Raw genomic sequence first — 23,274 nt, forward strand, 5'->3', positions numbered from 1 at the left:
TAAGACCACGAAACACATTGCATATCATTAAAATTTCATGATACTCTAAATGCCACTCGGCAACATACTTTTTCTCGTCTGCTCTGCAATTTCTCCGGCACTTTTCTGTGACCGTTGAATCGTTTGTTCCAATTTCATCTCTGGCTCCACAGCATTGAATTTTAACAACAAATTTACCTTGAATGAATTTTTCTTACAGGTAGGGACACTCATTTTCTAGCGCCTTTATCCTCTCTACGTACCATGTTTCATATAGTAGATAAATGATGCAATCAAATACACGAAAGACTGGAAACAGTAATTCAACAGTTTGAACGTATAATTTGTAATTTTCTTCGCGATCAGCAATAATCAAGTGTTTTACAAGTGATACCAGTGAACGAAACACTTCCCAACACTTGCACAGTTCTGATTTGTCACTACATCCTTTAACAAAAACTCAATCTCTGTTTTCAAGCTTTCAATATTTGTGCGTAGCGATTGAATCATTATTTGACTTTTTTCCTCATCCATTGAGCCAAGAGCATCCTGAACAGTCTTTACTCGCTTAGCAGAACTTCTCTTGTAGTCTAAAATCAACACCTTATAATGATTTTCCAAAGATTATCAATGATTTTCTGAAGTCTTCACAGCCTCTTGTGAGCTAAAAGCAGCAGCAAGTACTTTTGGAGATAAATGACTAAAAAAAACCAACAAAGGGTCATTCTTTCTTTTGGAAGCACAGAAAAGAATCCTTTCATTATACATTGTTACGAGAAATAGTTTTGTTTCATTTATAAAAACCAATGCATTTTCATCTACATTGAGCATCAACATTTTTATTTCTGAAAGAATAATTCCATGCCCAGCATCTAACAGAGGTTTTAATATTTCATTTGCCTTTTTAAACAGTTCAAATTTTGAGGATAGATGTTGCGCAGACTGTGTATTGGTTTCTCGCTCATACTTTCGAATATAAGAACTTATACAGTTTGGATGTGCATATGAATTCGCAGCAGAAACATTCATATCGCTGGTTAAGATCTGCTACTCTGTCAAAAACTTCGTCTTGATTTGGACCTCCTTCAGTACTTTCTGATTTTTCTAAAATATTGTTTTCACTTTCAAAATAACTTGTCTGTGCATTTTTTTCTATCATTTTTTTTAGCGTTTTTCCTCTCGTATTTCTTATAGCACTAGTTGCTGCAATGACACACTATATTTTCTTACCGCGTTTTTCAATATTGCGTCTTTGCGTATTTCAGCAGCTTCCCGAACTCGTTTTTGGTCGAAGAACATAATTTTTCTCTTGTTTCCTTTTGACAAACTACATATTCGTTTGTTAAAACTGTCTTCAAGATGTCTTCAATTGCCTACCAAAACTTTCTGAACTCAGTTTAGAAATATCAGCCATTGCTAAAATAGTTATTGTCACAGAAAAACATGAAACAAAAAGTTTTTGGAACTGTGGAACATTTTTACTCGAAAACAATTACTTTGATAGCAGACGATAAATAACCTTGAACAGCGGGGACCGAGGGGGGGGGGGGAATCCCTATAGCCACTGGTTTTAACATGAATGTAAATTTTAATAGAGTAGCTTATGCATATGAAAGGACTGTTTTGATCAAAAAATCCCCTTCATGAGGTATTTTTGATCAAAAATCCCCTTCATAAGGTATTTTTGATCAAAAAAACTCCTTCAGAAGGTATTTTCAATCAAAGAATCCCCTTCAAAAGGTATTTTTGATCGAAAAAATCCATTCAGAAGGTTTTTTTTTTAATCAAAAAACCCCCCTTTAGAAGGTATTTTTGACCAAAAAAAACCCCTACAGAAGATATTGCTGGCTACGCTGGTGACCTTGAAAAATATTGTTTTACACAAAAGGTTTTACACTTTAAAATCGTTTGGTTTCATTAAGAGTTATTAATTTTTGTACACTTTTAAGTAACTAGAATGTTAAACAAAAAACGTTAGAGATACCTCACGTAAAAATTGTAGAAAAAGCCAGAGCGGTTTTTATGACATAACTATTACATTAATTGACTTTCTAAAGCCCAAAAATTTCAGTTCAAAACTAAAAAATAAATTTATAGGTACGCACGTTACGAAAAACGTAATGAGCAAGTGAACCAAAATGGCCGCTATCTTTGATGGCCTGTAAAATTATTTCGCGCAGGATTCAACATGTCTACCCAAGATATTCTCACATTAGAACACCTACAGATCAAGATTCTAAAGAGAAAATCTCTGGACCTAAAAATTTTTACGGGCATACATTGTGGGGCCTGGAATATTTAGGTAAATGTTTTCTTTCCCTAAAGCACTTGAATACAAGGATTGATCTAAAAGTAAGGTTTCCATCAATTTTACAAATATGCAGCAGTCAACTCTTATTGAAATTTACATCGTTGGAAAGAAAAAACGTTTGTCTATTTTTATACATAATTGGTATTTTTTTCAGTGCATCATTGTTGACGGTGCCTTAACTTCTGCATCAAATGTCACAGACTTCCACTGCCAGAGTGGGACATAACGGTCAATTAGCACTCTAGTCTTGATTTCAGTCTAGAACTTGAGTCTAGTGATTACCACTTGTTTTCTAAGTTTAAGGAACATTTTGATGGCCAACGTTTCAAGAATGACGATGAAATCAAAAAAGGGGTGAAATGCTTCAACAGGTTGGCAGTGGAATTCTGCAACACTCAATATAGAAGTTAGGGCACCGCCAACAACAATGCACAGAAAAAGATGGCGATTATGACGTATAAAAATAGAGAAACATTTTTTCTTTTCAACGATGTAAATTTCAATGAGAATAGACAGCACTGTATATTTAAAATTGATGGGAACCTTAATTTTGGATCAACCCTGGTAGAGTAGTTTAAACTGATTACAAAAATACACAAGCCCCCATCTCATTCTATTCTAAAACTTGTTCCCTCTAAAAGCTAAAACTTCCTAAGAAACAAAAAGAATGCCAACAGTTCTATTATGTCTAGTATTGTTTTAACTCTATTAAAATTATTTTTGTGATTCTTACAGCTCTAAAATGGCTAACCAGAAAAATTAAATTTGTTTGTTTACAAAAATCTAAAATTATTTTTGTGATTCTTACAGCTTTGGCATGGCTAACCAGAAAAATTAAAGCTTTTGTTTGTTCACAAAAATTATTTTGACACAACAAGAACATATTTACTGAGGTTTTGAACATTATCTTATTTACATTAATGAAAAAAGCAAATTTGGATTCAAAAGCTATAAAATGCTGTTTGAAAAAATGACAAAAATCCTAAACTTAAAACATTAAACTGCAAGAAAAGAAAATTATGGATTTGTATTCGAAGCCTATCATAGAACACTCCTACAATAATTTGCTATACTTAAACAGGCAAACCTGACAAACTTTTAATATGTAAGTACAGAATTGAAGCAACTGGCTTCAGTATGTTTAGAAAATGAACATAAAACTACTTATTCAACCCAACTACGGGGGCGGGGGGGGGGGGGGAGGTGGGTCCGCCCGGTTTCACACGTCTGGGGGTACTTCCCACTTTTTTTTTTAATTTTCATTACAACTCAAATGTAGTTGTTTCTGAAAATTGCACGAATTTCATGCAAACATACATTTTTTTTTTCCTTTTGCGTCTGTCGGGAGGGGTGGACACTGGACACCACAAATTACCGCACCGGGTGTCACCCGTGCTAGGTACAAGACTGCCTAGATCCCTAAACCCCAAAAAAATGATACACCTAGAAATAAGGAAGAACTGGTGCACTGTCAAAAAGGGTCTAATAAAACTGCTTCCCTCCCTTTTCAGACCTTTTATATTTTAGGTATAGTCTGAAATCTTAAATCTTAAGTTTTTTAATCAACATATTTCATATTTCTCGAAAAGGAAACATTCTAAATCGCAGCTATAAAATAATAACTGGGTCATTCCATAGTGACAAACGTAACATTCAGAGACTGTTTCGTTGCATAACATTAATTTTAACTGTCTAATACAGGGATCGAAGTCATCCTATATTTCCTATAAATCCTATATTTTTCGAAAAAGGTCAAAAACCATCCTATATTTCCTATAAATCCTATATTGCTAAAAAAGATCCTATATTTTCGGTACCCCAGAGGAATTCTATACCTTATGTATAACGAATGACGTGACCTTACATTGAAAGTTATGCCCTGCTTCATCAAAAAAGAAGCTCTTAAACAGTAAACTGGTGAAAGTTTACCTGTGTTAGATCCAATAAAAAATTTAAAATTTCATGTTAAAACATTGCCCTGATAGCCCCAAATTTACTATAAAAACATTTATTCAAGTTTAAAAATATTAACCCATTCGATGACCAGCCCGAAAACCCCCCTCTGCGGCTTAACGCGCATGCCGCAGATAACGAAACGGAGTTGCTTTTTGCTACGTTGTAATAACACTTTTCTCCCCATTTTGCTATCGGTATTTTAATGTTGTTTTTGCTGTTCAGCTAGCATTCGAAAATCGCTTCGCTTTATTTGTTTTTAAGCGCTGAATTAAATAGTGCAATAAAATACAAGGTTGCTAATATGTGCTGAAATATTCATACATTTACGCAGTACATAACAGGAAAATAAGAAATAATAGAGGATTGGACGAAAAGAAATTATTTTCATAACACTAATTATTTTATTAATTTATTTTTCTTTTTGCTTTTATCTCAGTATATCTTTTTTTTTTCTTTTACTGTTAAACGTAAGATGATCTTTCAAAAGGCCTCAACAAAACATTCTTCAAACAATTGACTGATCGATCCAACGTGTGAGCAAGCGGACAAAACGCTGAATGGACAAAAACGCTTTAAGTGTGGGAATGATATTCTAAGAGGATAAAAAGTATTCTTCGGTGCCTTTTGATATATTGTGACACTTCAAAACGACCAATAAACACAGAACCCTTTGATTGCAGGACTATGGTCGACTTTTATCGTAATTCAGGTGACTTTTAAATCCCTTCTGAATGCCCAGATATCAGTTGCTCAAGCGTGGGAAGTATTTTAAAGATAAATGATTACAAAAGATCAAAACTTGCGGCTAATCCCCTATTTCCCTAAAGGATACTTTTGTGCATGCAACTAAAAGCCCCCAGCTGAGAGAGGAATAACTAGACCGACTGGGAGGTCTGTATTCTCCAAGGACCCTCTTTGCAAACATCCGAGCAAGTTAGTTCCATTCAAAGAATGGTCAGAAGGTTTTAGTGTTTTGTGGTCAACCCTTCCACATTATTTTCTTACAACAAAACAGTTTAGCTCAGAAAGGAATTTCAAAGCAAGCTTTTATGCTTATATGACGGAACATGTCTTCAGAAGGAAGAAAAAAGGAGATCTTGCTTGAAATCGAGTCGGATTTTAAATCTTTTTTTTAAACATACTTGGATAAATTTTAGTTAGTTTCATAGGATTATTTACTAATTATGGCAATTTGATTATTGAAAAGAAACCAAATATTTAATTTATATTTTTAAAATCTCATAAAAGAAGGTACAATTAAAACATTGGAGCTATTTTAAGACAATAAATAAAATCTGAAAAAGAATGGGAGAAAAGGAATGTTTTCTTTCTTATGAGTAAAGCGTACAAAAAAAGAACTCAAGATATCATTTTATTCGTACTGTCGTATCTGTTTTATGTTTTACATAGTCAACTTTTACGTATAGTCAATGCGGTCGTCTTTTTTTTTTTCGTGAAATAAAAAATATTCAAAACCGTATCACTAAAAATCCATCAAAGGGTGCCGCAAATATAAAAAGATATAATTTACGTTTCAAAATATCATGATTTAAAAATAAATAAGCACTAAAAAATAATAATAGTATACAAATAAATAAAAAGCGTAGTAAACACATTATAATAATAAAAAAAAATGTACTCGTACAAAATTAAGATACGTAAGATAATTTTTAAAAAAATATTGCGTAAAATAAATTCTAAAATTTGAGGATTATGAACAATTTAGTGAAGGATACTTGCGTAAGAAGGTGGATTTTTGATAACAAGAAAAACATATTTCTGTTTATTTGCTTTATTCAGGCATAGAAATATTGATAAATATGTAAGGAAATATTTTCACACGTGTTCATGAGGAGTTCAAATGCCAGAATGCTAAGAAACAAAGCTTCCACGAAAAGATAAAAATATAATGCCTGATTATTTGAAGCATTATACGTGTCCCATCAAAGAGTACTTGAAAAGTTAATATCTTAGTAAAATAAAATAAATTACAACAAGTTCTGTGAAAAACTATAAGTTACATCCCTTTTGTCTAAGAAAAGAGCTTGATTACCGCTCCCCTAAAAGCTCCAGAACCCAACAGAGAAGCGCAATAACAGGGTTCTGCTCCTGGAAGGATCGCCGACACATATTCGGCCGAAGCAAAAACTGCTAGAAACGCCGTGACGACACAGGATCGTCGAGGGCAGTTAGGAACCATTTTCTTGCGACGAGCCTGAATCGGCCGGGGCAGTATTAACACAAACTGCGCGGCCGATCCTGTATCGGCCAGGGCAAGGAACGGGTTAAAGTAACCTGCACTTGGCCTAAAATTTATAATTTTCTTCAAAAAACTAATATTTTTCTATACATATTTTTAAAAACATAAGGTAAATTTTCAGAACTTATAAAGCTGAAAAATAGAAACAATAAAGTAGGTAATTAGCATTAAGTAGGAGATTTTGCTCTCATGCAATATTTAAGTTCCCACATAGTACTCAAAAATATGGGTTTTTTCAGTTAAATTTTTCATTTTATATACATTATTTTTTATTATTTATTTGCAAATGTTGATTTAAATATGTTTGCTAATAATTTTTGAAATTGATTTTTAACATGAATTTATGTATATTTTTTGAAAAGATAAATAGATTTTTTTTTCTTTTTTTGAAAAAATGCCTCCTGCTGTATACCTTAACATTTTTTTAATTGGATAAATGTTTTTGTGGTACATATGGGGCTATAGGGGCAACGTTTTATTAACATGAAATTTTGAATTTCCAAAAAAAAAAAAAAATTTCTCTATTCAGCCTAGTACAGAAGTGCTTGTTTCCCAATTTCAGACTCAAGTCAGCAGGGATTGGCATTGTTAAAATTATATGCAAATTTTTAGTTGTTTTGACATAAAAGGAAAAATATAAGAGGGTGTGCAACTTTTTAAAAAAAAACAATCTTTTTTTTTAATACGCCCAAATGTACATCAATGATGAAGATATTCCCCCATTAATAAGTATTGGAATTTCGTTTTTAACCTGAAGGATGAAAAGCTGCACTATGTTAATTTGACCAAACTTGTTAAGGCTGCCTTGATTTTCTCTCACGGCCAAACTTCCAAGGATAAGAGGCTTAACAAAAGAATTGTGACTCGTGAAAAACCAAACATTAGTTCAGACACATATGTTTCTCTTAAAGAGTGATAAGACTCAGTAAAACTCCATGAAAAATGTTGATGTAAATAAAAAGAATGATCCAGTTGTGTAAAGCAGAACACTTGAAATATAAGGAACAGAAAGAAAAAAAATCTGGAAGAAATAAGAAGGAAAAATAAAAAACCTAAATCGAATTATGTAACAAAAAAATCTTCTTGAGATAAAGTGAAAGGATTTAAGGAAAGCATTAGTTCAGCTCAGGCAGTGATAGATGAGGGGAATATGAAATTTAAAATTAGGACTCAAATGTAATTATGCATTACTGACATTGAGGCTGGGCAAGCCGCAATAGACGCTGTTAATAAAAATTTTTAAAAGCTGCCCAGAAAGAGTCAAGCAGTTCTATGTAATTTGTTGCTAAACCATTTTGATTTTAAATTAAAATAAATTGTTATTTCCCATAATATCATCGTTTTTATTTTTTTTTTTTTTTTTATGCATGAGAAATTTAAATTTTTATATTCTGATAGTAAAGAATCAATAAAGTATGTCTTAACAATTTTTGCATACATATTTTTTCATCAGTGGCACTAAAACCTTTTTATGATGTGTATGCAAAATTTAATGTTTTTTTTTTTTTGGTGTTCTATAAATTCTATATTTTTTCAAAACGTGTCCTATATTTTTTTCAAAAAGTGTACTATTTTTAGTCAGTTGGTCACTTTGATCCCTGTAATCATTTACTTGTGGTTCTGGGGAATTTTGTGAAAGAATAAAACTTCTGTGAAATATTAATGCAATAAAACACTATAAATCACAAAAATTGGTTTTGAAACTAAATTACTATAGTGTGAAGAAACTCACATTTTTGCAACCTTGATTTTGCAGCATGAAATTCAGCTCTCATTTTCTCTAAAGTTTAGGTAGATATTATTGTAAAAACAATGCAATGCTTTATTTTCATTCCTTAATTTTATTTTTCATGCAAAATAACTCATTTTTCTTATAATGTGACAGAAATTAATATTTCTTTAAAATATGAAGTGTGAGTAGTGATGTAAAATACCCGGGTATTTATTTTTAGGAGTAAATACCCAGGGTATATATACCCGGGTAAATACCCAAAATGGGTGTTCACTCGGGTATTTATTTCAAAAATTTATATTCAACTAAAATACTTTTCTGTATGTATTCCACTATGCCTGAACTTGCCTTACAGGTCTATTCCAAAAGTAATGCAATTATTTTTTAAAAGTAATTTATTAAACAGATTTGCACAAACACTTAAAATTCTTCAAAATAATGTATTTTTACTTCTGCACATTTCTTCCATCGTCTCTGCCATGACTGGTAAGTGAGTTTTTGGGGACCTACCCTAAGGTCCTCATCACGGCTGATTGGATCAACAGATTTCACTTAGGGATGAAAATTGGTTTCTTTCAGGCCTGTCTAAATCCAGGGGAACAAAAAGAAGTCTGCTGGGGTGATGTTAGGACTATAGGGGGCTGGGACAGTGTTTTCACCTGGTGTTTTAGCCAGGAACTCGCGGATTTGCACCTCGTTATGGCAAGGTGCTTCGGCACGAACTTGCCTTACACTTTTCTCATCTCTAAATCTCGAGTAATGAGGAACACAGCAGAAGACGACATGTTCAGCTCATTTGCAACCATCTTGATAGTCAATCGAGGGTCAAAGTCCAACAATAGAGGAACACGAGCCACGTCGTTGTCGGTTTTGCTGGTTGACGGCCGTCCAGAGCGTTGTTCAACTTGAACCTTTTCCCGGCCCTCTTTAGAGGTCTTTAACAACCTCAAAACTTGTTAATAGGACAGAGAAGAGTCCTCGCAAGCCTCACAAATCATTTTGTTAGTCTCCTCAAGAGATTTTTGTTGCTTAAGCAACAAAACTTAATCGTATACCATTTTTCTCATGACACGGTCGATGCGCATAGGATAACTTACGTCTGGCCACTTCCACAGCTCGGGGAACCCTGAAGCTGGTTTTCTGGAAAAACTTAGGGTCCCCCTCACCTAAACAAGTAGTTTGATTATACTCCAACCAACAAAAACGGCCTGGAAAAATCATTGCATTATTTTCGGAATATACCTTGTATAACCAACCATATACAAAACAATAAATTGTTGTGCAAAAATTGTATTTTGATTACATATTTAAAGAATTATTGTGTGAAACAACTTAGCAATCTAATATGATATTTACATTAAATTTGTTGAATATGCCTAATCAATGTTGATAGCCAAATTTCAGATATAAAAAGCTATTCTACAAAAAGTAAAAAGCTTAACTGGTTACAAAAAAAGGCAAACATCTTCTCCAATTATAATATTGAAAAGAAAGATTCTTTGGTTCACGATATGTTACTTTCATAATTTCATCAAGTCTTTCAATAAAAAATATTATAAACTGTATAATACATATTTATGTATCAGTTTTATCACCATTTCATATTTAGATTTTTAAAAAAAAATTTCCCATTCACTTTTTGCATTTTTTTGTAAAATACCCAGTTTTTTGATATTTACCCAGGCCTTGGGTAAATATCCGGATAAATACCCAAAAAATATTTATCTACCCGCTGGGTATTTACCCGATCCACATCACTAAGTGTGAGGAACGTAACAGTGAAGGACGTAACTTTGAAGTTACGTTCATCACGGTGAAGACTTTTAGTTTTTTAGACAGTTACGTGTCTAAATATTAATTAATAAGTAAGCACTGATATTTTGCCTTAAAATTAACACTTATATCAACAATTTTTCAACATGAATTAAACAAATGCTTTTTTATTGGCATTGTGCAAAATTAATTTTTTCTCCTTCATTTTGAATTGAAGCTTTTTATGCGAGAGCTTTGAATTTCTGATCCCCAACCTTTTAGTGTGACGGAAGTGACGTAGTTCTTTTTTAATTGTTGCCTGAGAAAATGAAAAATGTGAATTTTGGTCACGTTAAATGTTTCAAATAATGCAGATTAACGAAGATTTCTTTAATTTAAGTCAAGTCATCAGTTTAAGAATGTCATCCACATTGCTAAGGTTTAGCCTTGAATCTAGTTCACTTTTATTAAACAAAATTAAATTTATTATTACTAATATTTTTTATTGTTTTTGGCAACAATTAAAAAGCAGATTTCGAGTAATTTTTAGCTTTTTCAATGCCTATAATCTATTTTCTTTATTAAAATGTACAATCATGTTGTGAATATACCTAAGTCAGACACAGCAAGAACAAGAGCTTAACATGAGAGAAAATGTACGGGCGAAATGGCAGTTTAGAATCTAAAAAAGAAGAAAAGATAAAAGTTTTACTTCTAATCTTGGGCCTTTACAATGAACCTTTTTTATTTTTTTTATAGGGTCTAAGGACCGTTAGTTAACCTTCCAAATTTTCAACTTTATGGAAAAAAATATATGTTATCCATAATTTAATTCTGAATAATTTGATACCTTATTTATTACCATACGCAAAAAAACTTTTCAAGTTATTGTAAAAATGCGTAAACATTCCCCATAGAGATTTATGTTAACAGCAGCTGTTTAAGCCTCTTTTTCTCAGATTTCGGTTTCATGCACAAGCAAGCTTTTAGAATTCATCCTGCTCCCCCACAGCAACTCTTCTATTCCTTGGAGGCTATTAATGTGGCAGGGGCTATTTTGGATACTTTTGAACCAGTTTGATCTTACCGCACTATTCCATTGGACAAGACAACACCAAGCAAAACTTTTTTTTTCAGAAAACTATCAAGAAATGTAATCTTTACAAAAATGAAATCCATTGTAAGGATAGTTTTTTTAAGGTTTCTTCCAGGAACTGTTTGATTTTCATTTCTGCCATGGTAATTCCAATATTATTATTATTTGGCAAGATAACAAATAAGAGCCAATTTTTTCCTGGAATTACTTGTAAGAGCATGCTTTTTGAATCTTTCTGTAAACTTTGTATGTTGAGAAAGGCGAAGTTGCATTATTTTACAACTCTATACAAAGTTAGCTTACTAGCATCCCTGTAAATGATTTTCATCTCGTGACCTCATTTTTGAATCCTCAATCTTCTTGATTTTTTTTACTCGTTTTTTTTCTTAAACTTATTTACGTATTTATTATTTTTATTTATTTATTTATTTTTTTTCTTTTATTTATTTATTTATTTATTTTTTTTTTTTTGGCCCTAATACAGAGGCGGATCAAATGAAGTGGGGGCCCTAAGCGGTAAGAATTTTGGGGCCCTGAAAACTTTAGTAAAAAAAAGAATTTCCAATAAAATTAAAAAATAAAATTTTCACAAAAATTAAAAACTGTATCGTTTCATAATCATTTTCATTTAAGTACCTTATATGAATTTTCGTCTTGTTTTATTGGTAGCAAAATCATGAACTATTTTTTTAAGTATCAATGCAGTTTAACATCTACTGCTCTACGTATAAAATAGCTTAAGTTTTTCAGTCTTTTTTCTCCCATTTTATTTCTTAAACTAGTGGTACCCGCACGGTTTTGCCCGTAATAGAAAAATTAAAAGGTCTTTTGGTTCGCTTGTATATTCACAAATAATGTGTGATGAACTTTCACGCCAATTGGCTTGTACCCATGTTACGGTCCCACGTTATGATAATTTCGTATCTCGCCGATTGGCTTGTGCCCATGTTACGGTTCCACGTTATGATAAAAGCTTTTGTTCTTAAAATTGGAATAGAAAAAGAACCACATTAAATTTTCAAAAAATCGCTTGAGATGCACACCCCCATGCTACAAATTAACTTTGTGCCAAATTTCATGAAAATCGGTCGAACGGTCTAGGCGCTATGTGTGTCACATCCGGACAGACAGAGATTCTGACAGACAGAGAGAGATCCGGACAGAGAGACTTTCAGCTTTATTATTAGTAAAGATAATTTTTACTCTTTTCAAAACTGAAAACAAGTTCTCCACATGCATTCCTTAATGGAATTGTTAAAAAATGTTTTCAACGATGTTTCCATGCTCGGAAATGTACAAAATATTTCTTTAACTGCTTGATAAATGTGATAACAGGAGAGACCTAATATGTCTGGATTTTCTGGTGTTGTTTTAAAGATATCCTTTTTTTTTTTTTTTTTTTTGGAGAAACATATGATCAAATTCATTTTCCAAAGTGCAAATATTAATCCATTTCTGTACATTTCCTTTAAACATTCATTTGTAAATCAATCCCCGGCTGTAAAAAAAAAACTCTTTCGTTTAGTTTCCGTTGGTAAAAACTAAAACCAACGTATTTGAGTTTTAGATTCTAGCCGAACCTTGGGGCCCTATGTCATCGTAATTCAAAATAGAGGCAAAACAAATTTGTGGCCTCCTAAATAAGACCTCAAAAGAATATTGGTATATCAGCTTCTGGCTGTAAAAAAACTCGTTCGTTTAGTTACAGTTCTTAATATCTAAGACCAATGTACTCTTGTTTTAGATTCAAGTCCAACTTTTATTCCCTGCACCATCACGGAGCCCCACACAGCCGCGTAGTCCGCTTATTGTTAGACCCGCCACTGCCGTAATATTCGCAAATGCTTTGTAGCTTTTTTTTCCTGTCATTTTCTTTTTATTTACCTGACATTCTTACTTTGCTTTACTTTATTATTTTTTTGAGCAGCCGTTTTTTCCATAAAATACAACCAAAGAAAATTCTACAAATATTCGTTAAAAAATCGACTGAATTGCTACAAAATTTACAATATTATGCAGTGACATTTAAAAAAAATTAATTTCAAAAACAAATTTTTATTTTGTATTGAACTAAAAGTTTGAAAGATGCAGTTGTTTGTTTCAAGCAATTACGTTTGTCACTATCAAATTGCTACGTTTGTCACGCTGATAACTAATTGTTTAAATAATTTAGCATTTTAAATGCATTCTAGGTAGCTCTTGGGAAGAGGATATAGCAAATATTTTCTTTTTATAGTCCTATAAAAAGTGTGGAAGAGAAAATATGACATTTCATGATGAACGCAATGGGCCATTCAACGCAGAATTCAAATTAGACTTAAGAAAAAAAAAATTCAATGAAAGAAATCAAAGAAACTGAAATCTTAAAATATAAGCAATAACTGAAAAAAAAAACTTACATAAAATGTATGCTTTCAAAATTACAGGTCGCGTTTCTTGAATGCTTTATAGTTAAAATTTACATGTTGTTGTTGAAGATCTTCAAGCAGTAATTATTCTGTGCTGGGCATCCATCTTGAAAAATGTTTCACCAGATTCGAAAATTAAGAATGTTAGCTCTAAAATGATGTATAACAAATTAATATTGATTGAAATTTTGGCCTACAGGTTGACTTTTTTGTGGAATGACCCAACTACTAATAATGCATTTTATGTTGCATTTTTGAAAGCAGTAAATAATTACCATTTTGGATGTTGGTTAACAAGTTATAACAAATCATTCAAAATTATTTTATCAACAAAAGCCAGAGTAGCATCTGAAAAGTTTCACCACTCCTAAATGAATAAATTAAAATTTACAATGGAAAAGTCTAACGGATAAATAGTGAAAAGAAACTATGATTTAGTGTAGATAAAAATACAAGTGGATTGAAATAAAAACTGAAGGGCTCAATATAGACCAAGAGCTGACCCCCCAAAACGCGATTTATCTCTTTTATGGCTTGTGGCCGGTTAAAATAGTAAAAAATGCAATGAAAAAAACTTTGGCTCTAATGCCCCCCCCCCCACTAATTTAGGGTCACACGGCTGCGTGGGTGGATGAAAGGTCGAAAAAAAAGAAAAATATTAAAGTGATGAGTTAAATGGCTAAAAATTATATAATAACATTAAATTAATAAGGAAAAACACGTAGCGAATTTCTCCCCCAGCTATGTTGGGTCGAACGTGGTGCCCCCCAGGGATAAAGTATCGATTATTAAACTTAAAAAAAATGATCACTTTCGTGGGGGGGAATTTTACAGGGTATGAGTTTCATTATTTTGATTGCCAAAAAAAATTCCCCCCCCCCCAGTAACTATGGGTCAATTTGTCAAAAAAAATTTTTTTTGTTCCTCTTTATTTGGTCTAAGTCGAGTATTATTCGAATGTTTAAGTTGCAAACAAACCCCCAAAGTTTGAACGTTTATTCGTTAAAAAAAACTCGTAGCAATTCCCCCCCCCACACACACACACACCTATGGAGGGGGCTGCTACGCTGTGCGCGGTTTTACAACGTGGTGCCCCCCCCCCAGGGGTGAATTATCGATTGATTAAATAAAAAATGATCACTTTCGTGGAGGGAATTTTACAGAGTATACATTTAATTGTTTTAATTGCAAAACAAAATCTCCCCTCCCCAGCAATTATGAGTCTACTAGCTGCATTGCCCGGCGTTGCACGGTCTACCTCAAAAATGTACGTGTATTCGGCGTTCCAAACATTTTATACAATTATATAAATTTTCCCGTTTTCATTACATTTCTTATTGCTGCTCCACTGCTATTAGTCAAAGCGCAATGTTATATAGCCTATAGCCTTCCTCAATAAATGGACTATTCAACACAAAATGAATTTTTCAGTTCGAACCCGTCGTCCCTGTAGACCAAGAGCTGAGCCCCCAAAACACGGTTTATCTGTTTTATGGCGGGTGGCTTAAAATAATAAAAAAAATGTAATTAAAAATTTTGACTCTAATCCCCCCCCCCGCCCACTATTTTTGGGTCACACGCTGCGTGGGTGGATGAAAGGTCAAAATAAAAGAAAAATATTAACATAAGTGAAATGGCTAAAATTATATAATAACATTAAATTAATTAAAAAAAAAAACGTAGCAAATCCCCCCTCCAGCTATGTTGGGGCTCCCCCCCAGAAGTGAATATCGATTGTTAAAATTTAAAAAAAAGATCGTTTTCGTGGGGTTGGGGATGGGGAACTTTACAGGGTATTTGTTTCATTATTTTGATTGCCAAAAAATCTCCCCCCCCCCCCAGTAACTATGGGTCAATTTGTCAAAAGAAATTTTTTTGTTTCTCCTTATTTGGTCCGAGTCGAGTACTATTCGAACTTTCCCATGACCTCTTAAATTGTAAAAGAAAATTGCAATTATTTATTCGGTAAAAAAAACAGGTAGAAAATCCCCCCCCCAGCTATGGGGGCGAACTTGTTGCCCCCAGGAGTGAATTATCGATTGATTAAATAAAAAAAAGATTACTTTCGTAGAGAGGGGGGATTTTCTCAGAGTTTACATTTGATTGTAGCAAAAAAAAAAAATTCCCCTCCCCAAAAAAATTTTTTTTAATTTAAATTAGAAATTTTGAAATATTTTTCAAAATGAAAGGAAGCAATTCATCGTCCGTACATCAGTGTTCAACTGTAGCCAACACAGTGAAGTCGTTATAGCTGTTGGTTTTTCTTTTCGGAGCACGCTGTACCGCATCCTTAACTGAAAACGTAAAAAAATTCCTTTTTTCAAAAATAAATTTTGATGTTTTTATATTATGAGTGTTTTAAAGGGTAATTTTAAGTGTAGCCAGCCATTAGATAAAAGATTGAATGTCTTGACAGAAACTTTATTTGAAGGAATAAAAGTTTCAAAGATTCGAAAACACTGAAAACTGAGATTCCGTGATTTAGATTTTTCGGAGTTCTTAACAGAAGCAGATCATCGAGATTGTAGGAACATTTTTATCAAACTAGATAGACACTATCACAACCAATATGATGAAGGTAAATAAATCTATATGAATTACCAAATTATTATTTAAAAAATTCTTTTAACGCATCGGATTAACGCATTAAAATTTCAAGTAAAAAAAATCGTTATTGCAATTTTAACATTAAATCACTTTTGTTTGTGAAATAAACTCATAATTACTGGAGTAGGGGGAGATTTTTTTTTTTTTTGCAATTAAAACAATTAAATGTATACTCTGAAATTCCCTCACGACAGTTATTTGTTTTTTATTTAATCGATCGATAATTCAATCCTGGGGGGGGCACCATTGTAAAACCGCGCACCCGCGTAGCAATCCCCCCCCCCCCCCACAAATAGATGGGAGGAATTTGCTACGAGTTTTTTAACGAATAAACATCCAAGGTTTGTTTTTTGCAATTTAAGCGGTCAGGCTAAAGTTCAAATAGTACTCGACTCGGACCAAATAAAGAGGAACAAAAAAAAAAAAAAAGACAAATTGATCCATAGTTACTGGAGGGGGAGAGATTCTTTTTTTCTTTTTGAAATTAAAACAATTGAATGTATGCTCTGTAAAATTCCCTCCACGAAAGTGATCATTTATTTTTAATTTAATCAATCAATAATCCACCCCTGCGGGGGGGAGGGGGGCACCACGTTGTAAAAACGCGCACCGCGTAGCAACCCCCTCCATAGGTGTGTGGGGGGGGGGATTGCTACGAGTTTTTTTTAACAAATAAACGTTCAAACTGGGGTTTTTTTGCAACTTAAACAGTGATGCGTAAGTTCGAATAATACTAGACTTGGACTAAATAAAGAGGAACAAAAAATTTTTTTTTGACAAATTGACCCATAGTTACTGGGGGGGGGGATTTTTTTTGGCAATCAAAATAATGAAACTAATACCCTGTAAAATTCCCCCCCCCCCACGAAAGTGATCATTTTTTTTTTAGTTTAATAATCGATACTTTACCCCTGGGGGGCACCACGTTTGCCCCAACATAGCTGGGGGAGAAATTTGCTACGTGTTTTTTCTTATTAATTTAATGTTATTATATAACTTTTAGCCATTTAACTCATCACTTTAATATTTTTCTTTTTTTTGACCTTTCATCCACCCACGCAGCCGTGTGACCCAAAATTAGTGGGGGGCATTAGAGCCAAAGTTTTTTCATTGCATTTTTTACTATTTTAACCGGTCACAAGCCATAAAAGAGATAAATCGTGTTTTGGGGGCTTAGCTCTTGGTCTAATAGTAAAATAGCAGAAACTAAAAATATAGAAGGTGGCACAGCAAGAATGAATTATTTTGGACAATGAAAAATAGATTTGATACATTGAGTAGACAGTTAAAGGTTAAAGGAAATAAGATTTTAGGAATAACAGTTGTGTGTCTAGGCTTGAGTTGCCTTTCACCATAACAACTAAGGCTTGATCCCGAGCATGGGAAGAGCCTATCACTTCTCCCCGTAATGCAGTGACAGATCATAGTACTAGGCTTAACTGCTTAACTTACAGATCATAGTACTAGGCGGGACTAAGGCTTGATCCCGAGCATGGGAAGAGCCTATCACTTCGCCCCGTAAAGCAGTGACAGATCATAGTAACTCTAAGGAAACATGTGAAAGGTTGCAAATTGTCGTAACTTGACAAGTAAACTCTTCACTCTTACATTACCATAATGCATTTTCAAAATATACCATATTTTATTTACTTTTTTAACAGATGAATGTATAAATTCTGTACCCACCCAATGTAGTACTTTGTTTTGATTGATTTAATGGACAAAATTAGGGATGTGGAGCCTCCATGGCTCTATGGTAGAAGATTCACATCATATGCCAGAGGTTGCCAGGTTCGACTCCCGCCAGAGCCCTGGGTGTTATTTACTCTGTATGTGCTGTAAATCTTTCTTGTGTTGTCTTATCTGTTAATAAAGAAGTCCAACTTTTCGAGGCAATGGCACCAATCTTTCCGTAGTAGTTTATTACAGACACGCCAACAACAACAACAATTTGGGATGTGTTGTTCATGAACAAACAGGTCAAACAGAACGAATCCTTAAAATAAACGGATCCGTTCGTTCACTTGAAAGATAAATGACCATTCTTTTGAAGGGAGAGCAGTTTGGAACATTGTATAGATGCACTTGTTAAAAAAATGCATATTTTTTAAAAAAATTACATTCATCAAATTTTTAACTCTCAATCAATCTCAAATTTCCTTTTTCTCACTACAGTACAATATATTCATTTGAACCTTTTTACTTTCTGCTTTATTCAACATTTTTCTTTAATCATTGCAGTTCATTTACAATTTTAAAATGTATCCATTAGTAATGTTTTGTGTAACTTACTTGTGCTACAAACAAAATATTTGAATATTCCACTTCCTGTCCCACGCACCTGCTAAAGTCCTTCTCACTCTTACTATTACCTAAATTATTTCTAAAAATACCGATCCTTTTGTCATCCAAATCAACTAACATATATATTGATCTGGCTTCATTTTTAACTTGCTTAGCAACTTCCAAGTCCCTTATTTTGGAATAAATTATCCAGGTTTTCAATAAGGATTCTTACTGTCTAATTGTTTCCCCATTTCAAAGTGTTGCTTTTTTTTCGGTACTGTAGAATAATTTTGAAGCTCCCTAATATTTAAGGAGTCTTTTTTTTTTTTAATTAAGTTATAAGAAACTCCGGCTGAGCTACGGATATATTTGTTGCAACTTTTTCGTTATTATATGGTTTATTGGTAATATAATATGTATATTCCAGTGGAGTGCTGTAACTGAAAAAAAAAATAATAACTTAATTTTTTGACATGCTGAAATGGAACCTCTGATTTTTGGAATGGATCTTAATTCTCGACAACTGAGAAATATCTTACAACATAAACTGTAATTGCTTAAAAGATCTAAACCTTCTAAAATGTTTTTTTGATTCATTTTTCATAGGCATATTTTAATACTTTTGGATCATTTTAGTTATTTTTTCTTCAAACAATATTACTGATCAAATGAAACATTTTGAATTTATGTGAGTATGTCGAGCAGAGAGACCATCTGCAACTTTTTTAAACAAATGAAGTCTTTCAAATTAACGAGTGCAAGAAACGGATCAGAAGAATGAACGATCCTCTGATGAATGGATCATTAAAATGAACGACGCCCACCTCTTACACAGAATTAAACTTTTGAAGCTGTTATACTTGTTCTTGCTCTAATATAAGCCTTTATTTCTCTCAACTTGGTTTTAAAACTTTACCTGGTGTAAATTGCTTTAGTTTTGTTTTCAGACAACGAAGAAAAGACGTAAAGCAGTTGGCCACTCTGGTTACAACCCCATAACGTATTGCAAATGTGACTTTTTTCAAAGAATTAGATTTTTCTATAACTTTAAAATCATTCTGAACAGTTATTAAATGACGTACAGAGATTAAACATGCTGAGGCTTTTGTTTATTTACAAAAAATATTCTAGTACTCAAGTTACACCAAGTCGATATTTTCAATAAAACAGTTGGAAAAAACCCAGTTTTCAAGCAATGATATCAGTACTGAGAAAATCTTTATCAAAACTAACACACTCAATTATCCCCCCCCCCCTTACTTTATACTCTACAGAATCAATGACAGCTTAAAGCCTACAGAAATTAAAAGCAGACTTAAAGACTGCGAAAATTTATCAAATTCACATTTTTTTTCACTTTGAATTTAAGGTAACAAATGAAATGTTCATACCTATAGAAATAAGAGCAACCTCTAACACTATTATGACTGAAATGTTCGGTAGTTTTCTCATTACCGAAATCTTCCAGTGGATCTGACCACAGAAGATCACACATTGGACCAAAAGCTGGCGGCTCTTTAAACCGATCCAACTGAAAATACATGCGATAACTATTAAGAGCATGAAAAATCAGATAAATTAATATACTCAGCAAGATTTATGCGAAATTTTCTTTAGACAAGTCAACAAATTACACCAACCATCATTTATTAATACATGCACACATCACATAATTTGTGCCAACATCTATCAATGAAGCACCATATGGGAAAAATCAAACTAAAGCGAACTTGTCTCACATACATTTTTTTTATAAAGCTCTTAGATTTTAGATAAAAAACCATCATATCATACAAAAATTTTATTTTTTCCCAAAGTAAAAACATAAAATCTCATTGAAATAAAGATTACATAGTGAAATGAAGTTGAAATTTGACAGCACATTAAATTTAATAATTATACTCATGATGAAACAAAATATTTTGATTAAAAAAAAATCGGAATTAAGATTTTGAAACTTTCTTTGATTATCAAATTTTCTTGTGAAGAAATAAAAGCAAAATTTTAGAAAATTAAGAAAAATCATTAAAACTGCCAACAATTTTTGCTATCTTTTAACACTCTTGCAATATGTGTATGAAAAATAAGACATATGCATGATATTCATAAAATATGCAAGCAGTATTGAACGATATATCTATGAGACATTCAGAAAATATCACCAATTATAAAACACACACGTTATACTAGCATTACACTATATTTGCTACTATATATTTGAATAATTTCCTTGTGACAAAAAAGCTATATTAAAAGAAAAAAATTTGAAACACATTATTTTTACTAATTCTATAGCAGAGACAATCTCACCTTTTTTATGTCATCTAGCGTGTGAATTTCGGGTGATAACCCACCATGAACACAAAGGAACTGCTGATTCATAAGTGCAGCAAGGGGCAAACAGTCAAAAGCTTCCATACAAGCATCGTATACTCTTTCGGAATATTTTATTCTACCTGAAATAGTAATAGCAGTAAAATAAGAAATCAATGTACCAAAAAAATTTCTTAAAAAGTTTTAAATGAACCATTCAAAAGATTTTAACCAGCCCACCTACAGGGACATTTTCGGCAATTATAGATACCTAGCAGTACCAGCATGGCGATGCTCGTGCTAAGAGTTTAAAGGAAGACTGTTGAATAAAAAAATCCCTCCCCCCTTTCTGATGGTAAATGATCATTTTTCTTCAACTAAAATGTGTACACACCTTTTCAAAAAACCTATTTAAGTCTCTTTGGAATTTAAAACTATTCATCAAAACACATGAAAAGAATTATAGTAGCTTTAAAACTCAAAATAATTCCTTTAACTAGATAGTTCATCACTTAACGCACCATGCAATCCATGCTACCATAACCCTGCCCTCTTTAGCGAGTGAAGCGGGTTTTTTTCTGCAATTTGAAATGTTTCACCAAATAAACAATAGTATAATAAAAACGTTATAAAGAACAATCACAACTGAATAATATGACATATCAAATTATTTACTAAGATAAGTAACTATTTTTAACTATAAGAACAAAAACAAAGGTTGAAGAAAAAAGGAAAACAAAACCAAATAGAAAAGTCCTACAAAAACAAATTACAGGGTGGCGACAGGAACTGTGAAAAAAAGTTTCCTGACTTTTCCCTGATTTCCGTTACCAATGATAATGATTTTCTTTCTTTGCTCTACTTGAAATCCATTGTATGTTTGTATAAAATGCAGTATTTTAAACATTTTAAGTTGTGTAAAGTTGTTGAACTAAAGATATATTTTTTAAAAATGGTACTTTTTTTAAAAAAATGGTTAAAAAAAAACATATCAAGTTAATTTTTTTTTTGGAAAAAAAAACCTTTACAAAACAGTATATTATAATTTTTCTACATGGAAAAATTATAGAAAATTTTTAAAAATATATTTTACTTCCAGGAACCACTTAGCATAAGAATTTTAAGAAACTATTAAAATCACTCTTAAAAAAATTTGTGTATTTATGATAGAACTAAAAAGTAATTGAATTTATTTTGAACTAAATTTTCAAACAGTATAATAATTGTTGCAAGAATAACAAGTAATAGTGAAAGAATAGAAGTAATGTAGTTATTCTTATATAACTAATAGACATATTTATGCAAAACTGATGAAGCCATTTGACATCCATTCAAAAAGAGCTTTTCTCTAATCAAGAACATAGGTTTTAATGAATGAATACAACAGTTTAACAATAAAAAATAAAGATATTTACTTAAGTACACAAGTTAACTCTATTTCAAATGATTTTAGTATGTAACGAAAAAAAATCTTAGATTGCTTTTGAAACTTAGATTACTTTGAAATGCAAGGGGAAAAAAAAGAAAAACAGAAAAAAAAAAGTAATTTCTTAATTTCAAAATATATAAAAGAAGACTACAACTTGGTTATAAATTAAAAGAATCATTTAAGTCTGAAGAAAAGAAAACTTTTATAATCTGCGGCGACAACAAATAGTATAATGGCAAAAAACAGTTTTTTTTTACTGAAAGTTCAATTTTAGCAATTAAATTAAAATTGCGAAGAAGTAATAACTTTTAAGCTTTTATTGGTCTTAATTCAAAAACCAAAGATTTCTTCTTGAAATCGTAATTACAGTAGGCTAATTACTTCAAGACAATGGAATAAAGGCAAAGGAGCTAAGGCATTAATGAAGGCTTCCTCTTTGCCTGTAGGGTTGTTTATTTTACGTAGCATTGAAAGTATGAAAGGAAATTTCAAGCTAGGTAAAACAAACAACTTAACAGACACTAATGCAATCTTAGGGAGTTCATCCTGTGGTTAATAAGTAAGATTCAATACTTTGACATTGAGGAAAAAAGATGCACCAATATGCGGCAGTGTACAATCGCACCTCATTAATTTTACTTTTTTTTTTGAACAGATAATTGGGGGAAAATGCATAGGGAATTACAGTACTTAATTTTGTAACGCAAAAAAAAAAAATTCTTCATAAAATCAATTTTCCCTGATTTTTTCTTATTTTTTCAAAATTCCTTGATTTTTCCCTGATTAATAAAGTTCCCTGACTTTTCCCTGATCTCCTTGATCTGTCGCCACCCTGAATTATGTACCTGAATATCAAAAAAAAAAAAAAAAAAAAAACTCATTCAAAAATCATTTTTCTGACCGCAACAGCTCCACAATAGCGTAGCATCTGAGCCTTGAAGTTTTTGACACTGCCCGACAGCGCCCTCTCGATGAATTAACTTACCCTGCCATCTATTAAGAACTCATTGAACTAAACCTACCCTGCCCGCTATTAGGAATTCATAGAACTAAACATTTAATTAAACATTTAATTTGCAAACATAAATATTTCGGTCAAACTGATTAAAAAAAAAAAAATAGCTCATAGCCTTCCCCAATAAATG

At 32.3% G+C, this 23,274-nt stretch overlaps 1 protein-coding gene across 1 annotated transcript in view; it reads right to left on the bottom strand.

Annotated features, from left to right (window-relative positions):
- LOC129231092 (serine/threonine-protein phosphatase 2B catalytic subunit 2-like) overlaps positions 1-23,274 on the bottom strand; it is a 109,695-nt gene that overhangs the window by 38,688 nt on the left and 47,733 nt on the right. Inside the window, exons 5-6 of the mRNA XM_054865342.1 lie at positions 20,698-20,843; positions 19,779-19,918 (exon numbers count right to left, since the gene is read on the bottom strand). Coding sequence (XP_054721317.1) covers positions 19,779-19,918; positions 20,698-20,843 — 286 coding nt within the window. The remainder of the gene's footprint in view (positions 1-19,778; positions 19,919-20,697; positions 20,844-23,274) is intronic.

The sequence above is a fragment of the Uloborus diversus genome, chromosome 1 (assembly GCF_026930045.1).
Source record: "Uloborus diversus isolate 005 chromosome 1, Udiv.v.3.1, whole genome shotgun sequence".
In the NCBI taxonomy this organism is placed as follows: domain Eukaryota; kingdom Metazoa; phylum Arthropoda; class Arachnida; order Araneae; family Uloboridae; genus Uloborus; species Uloborus diversus.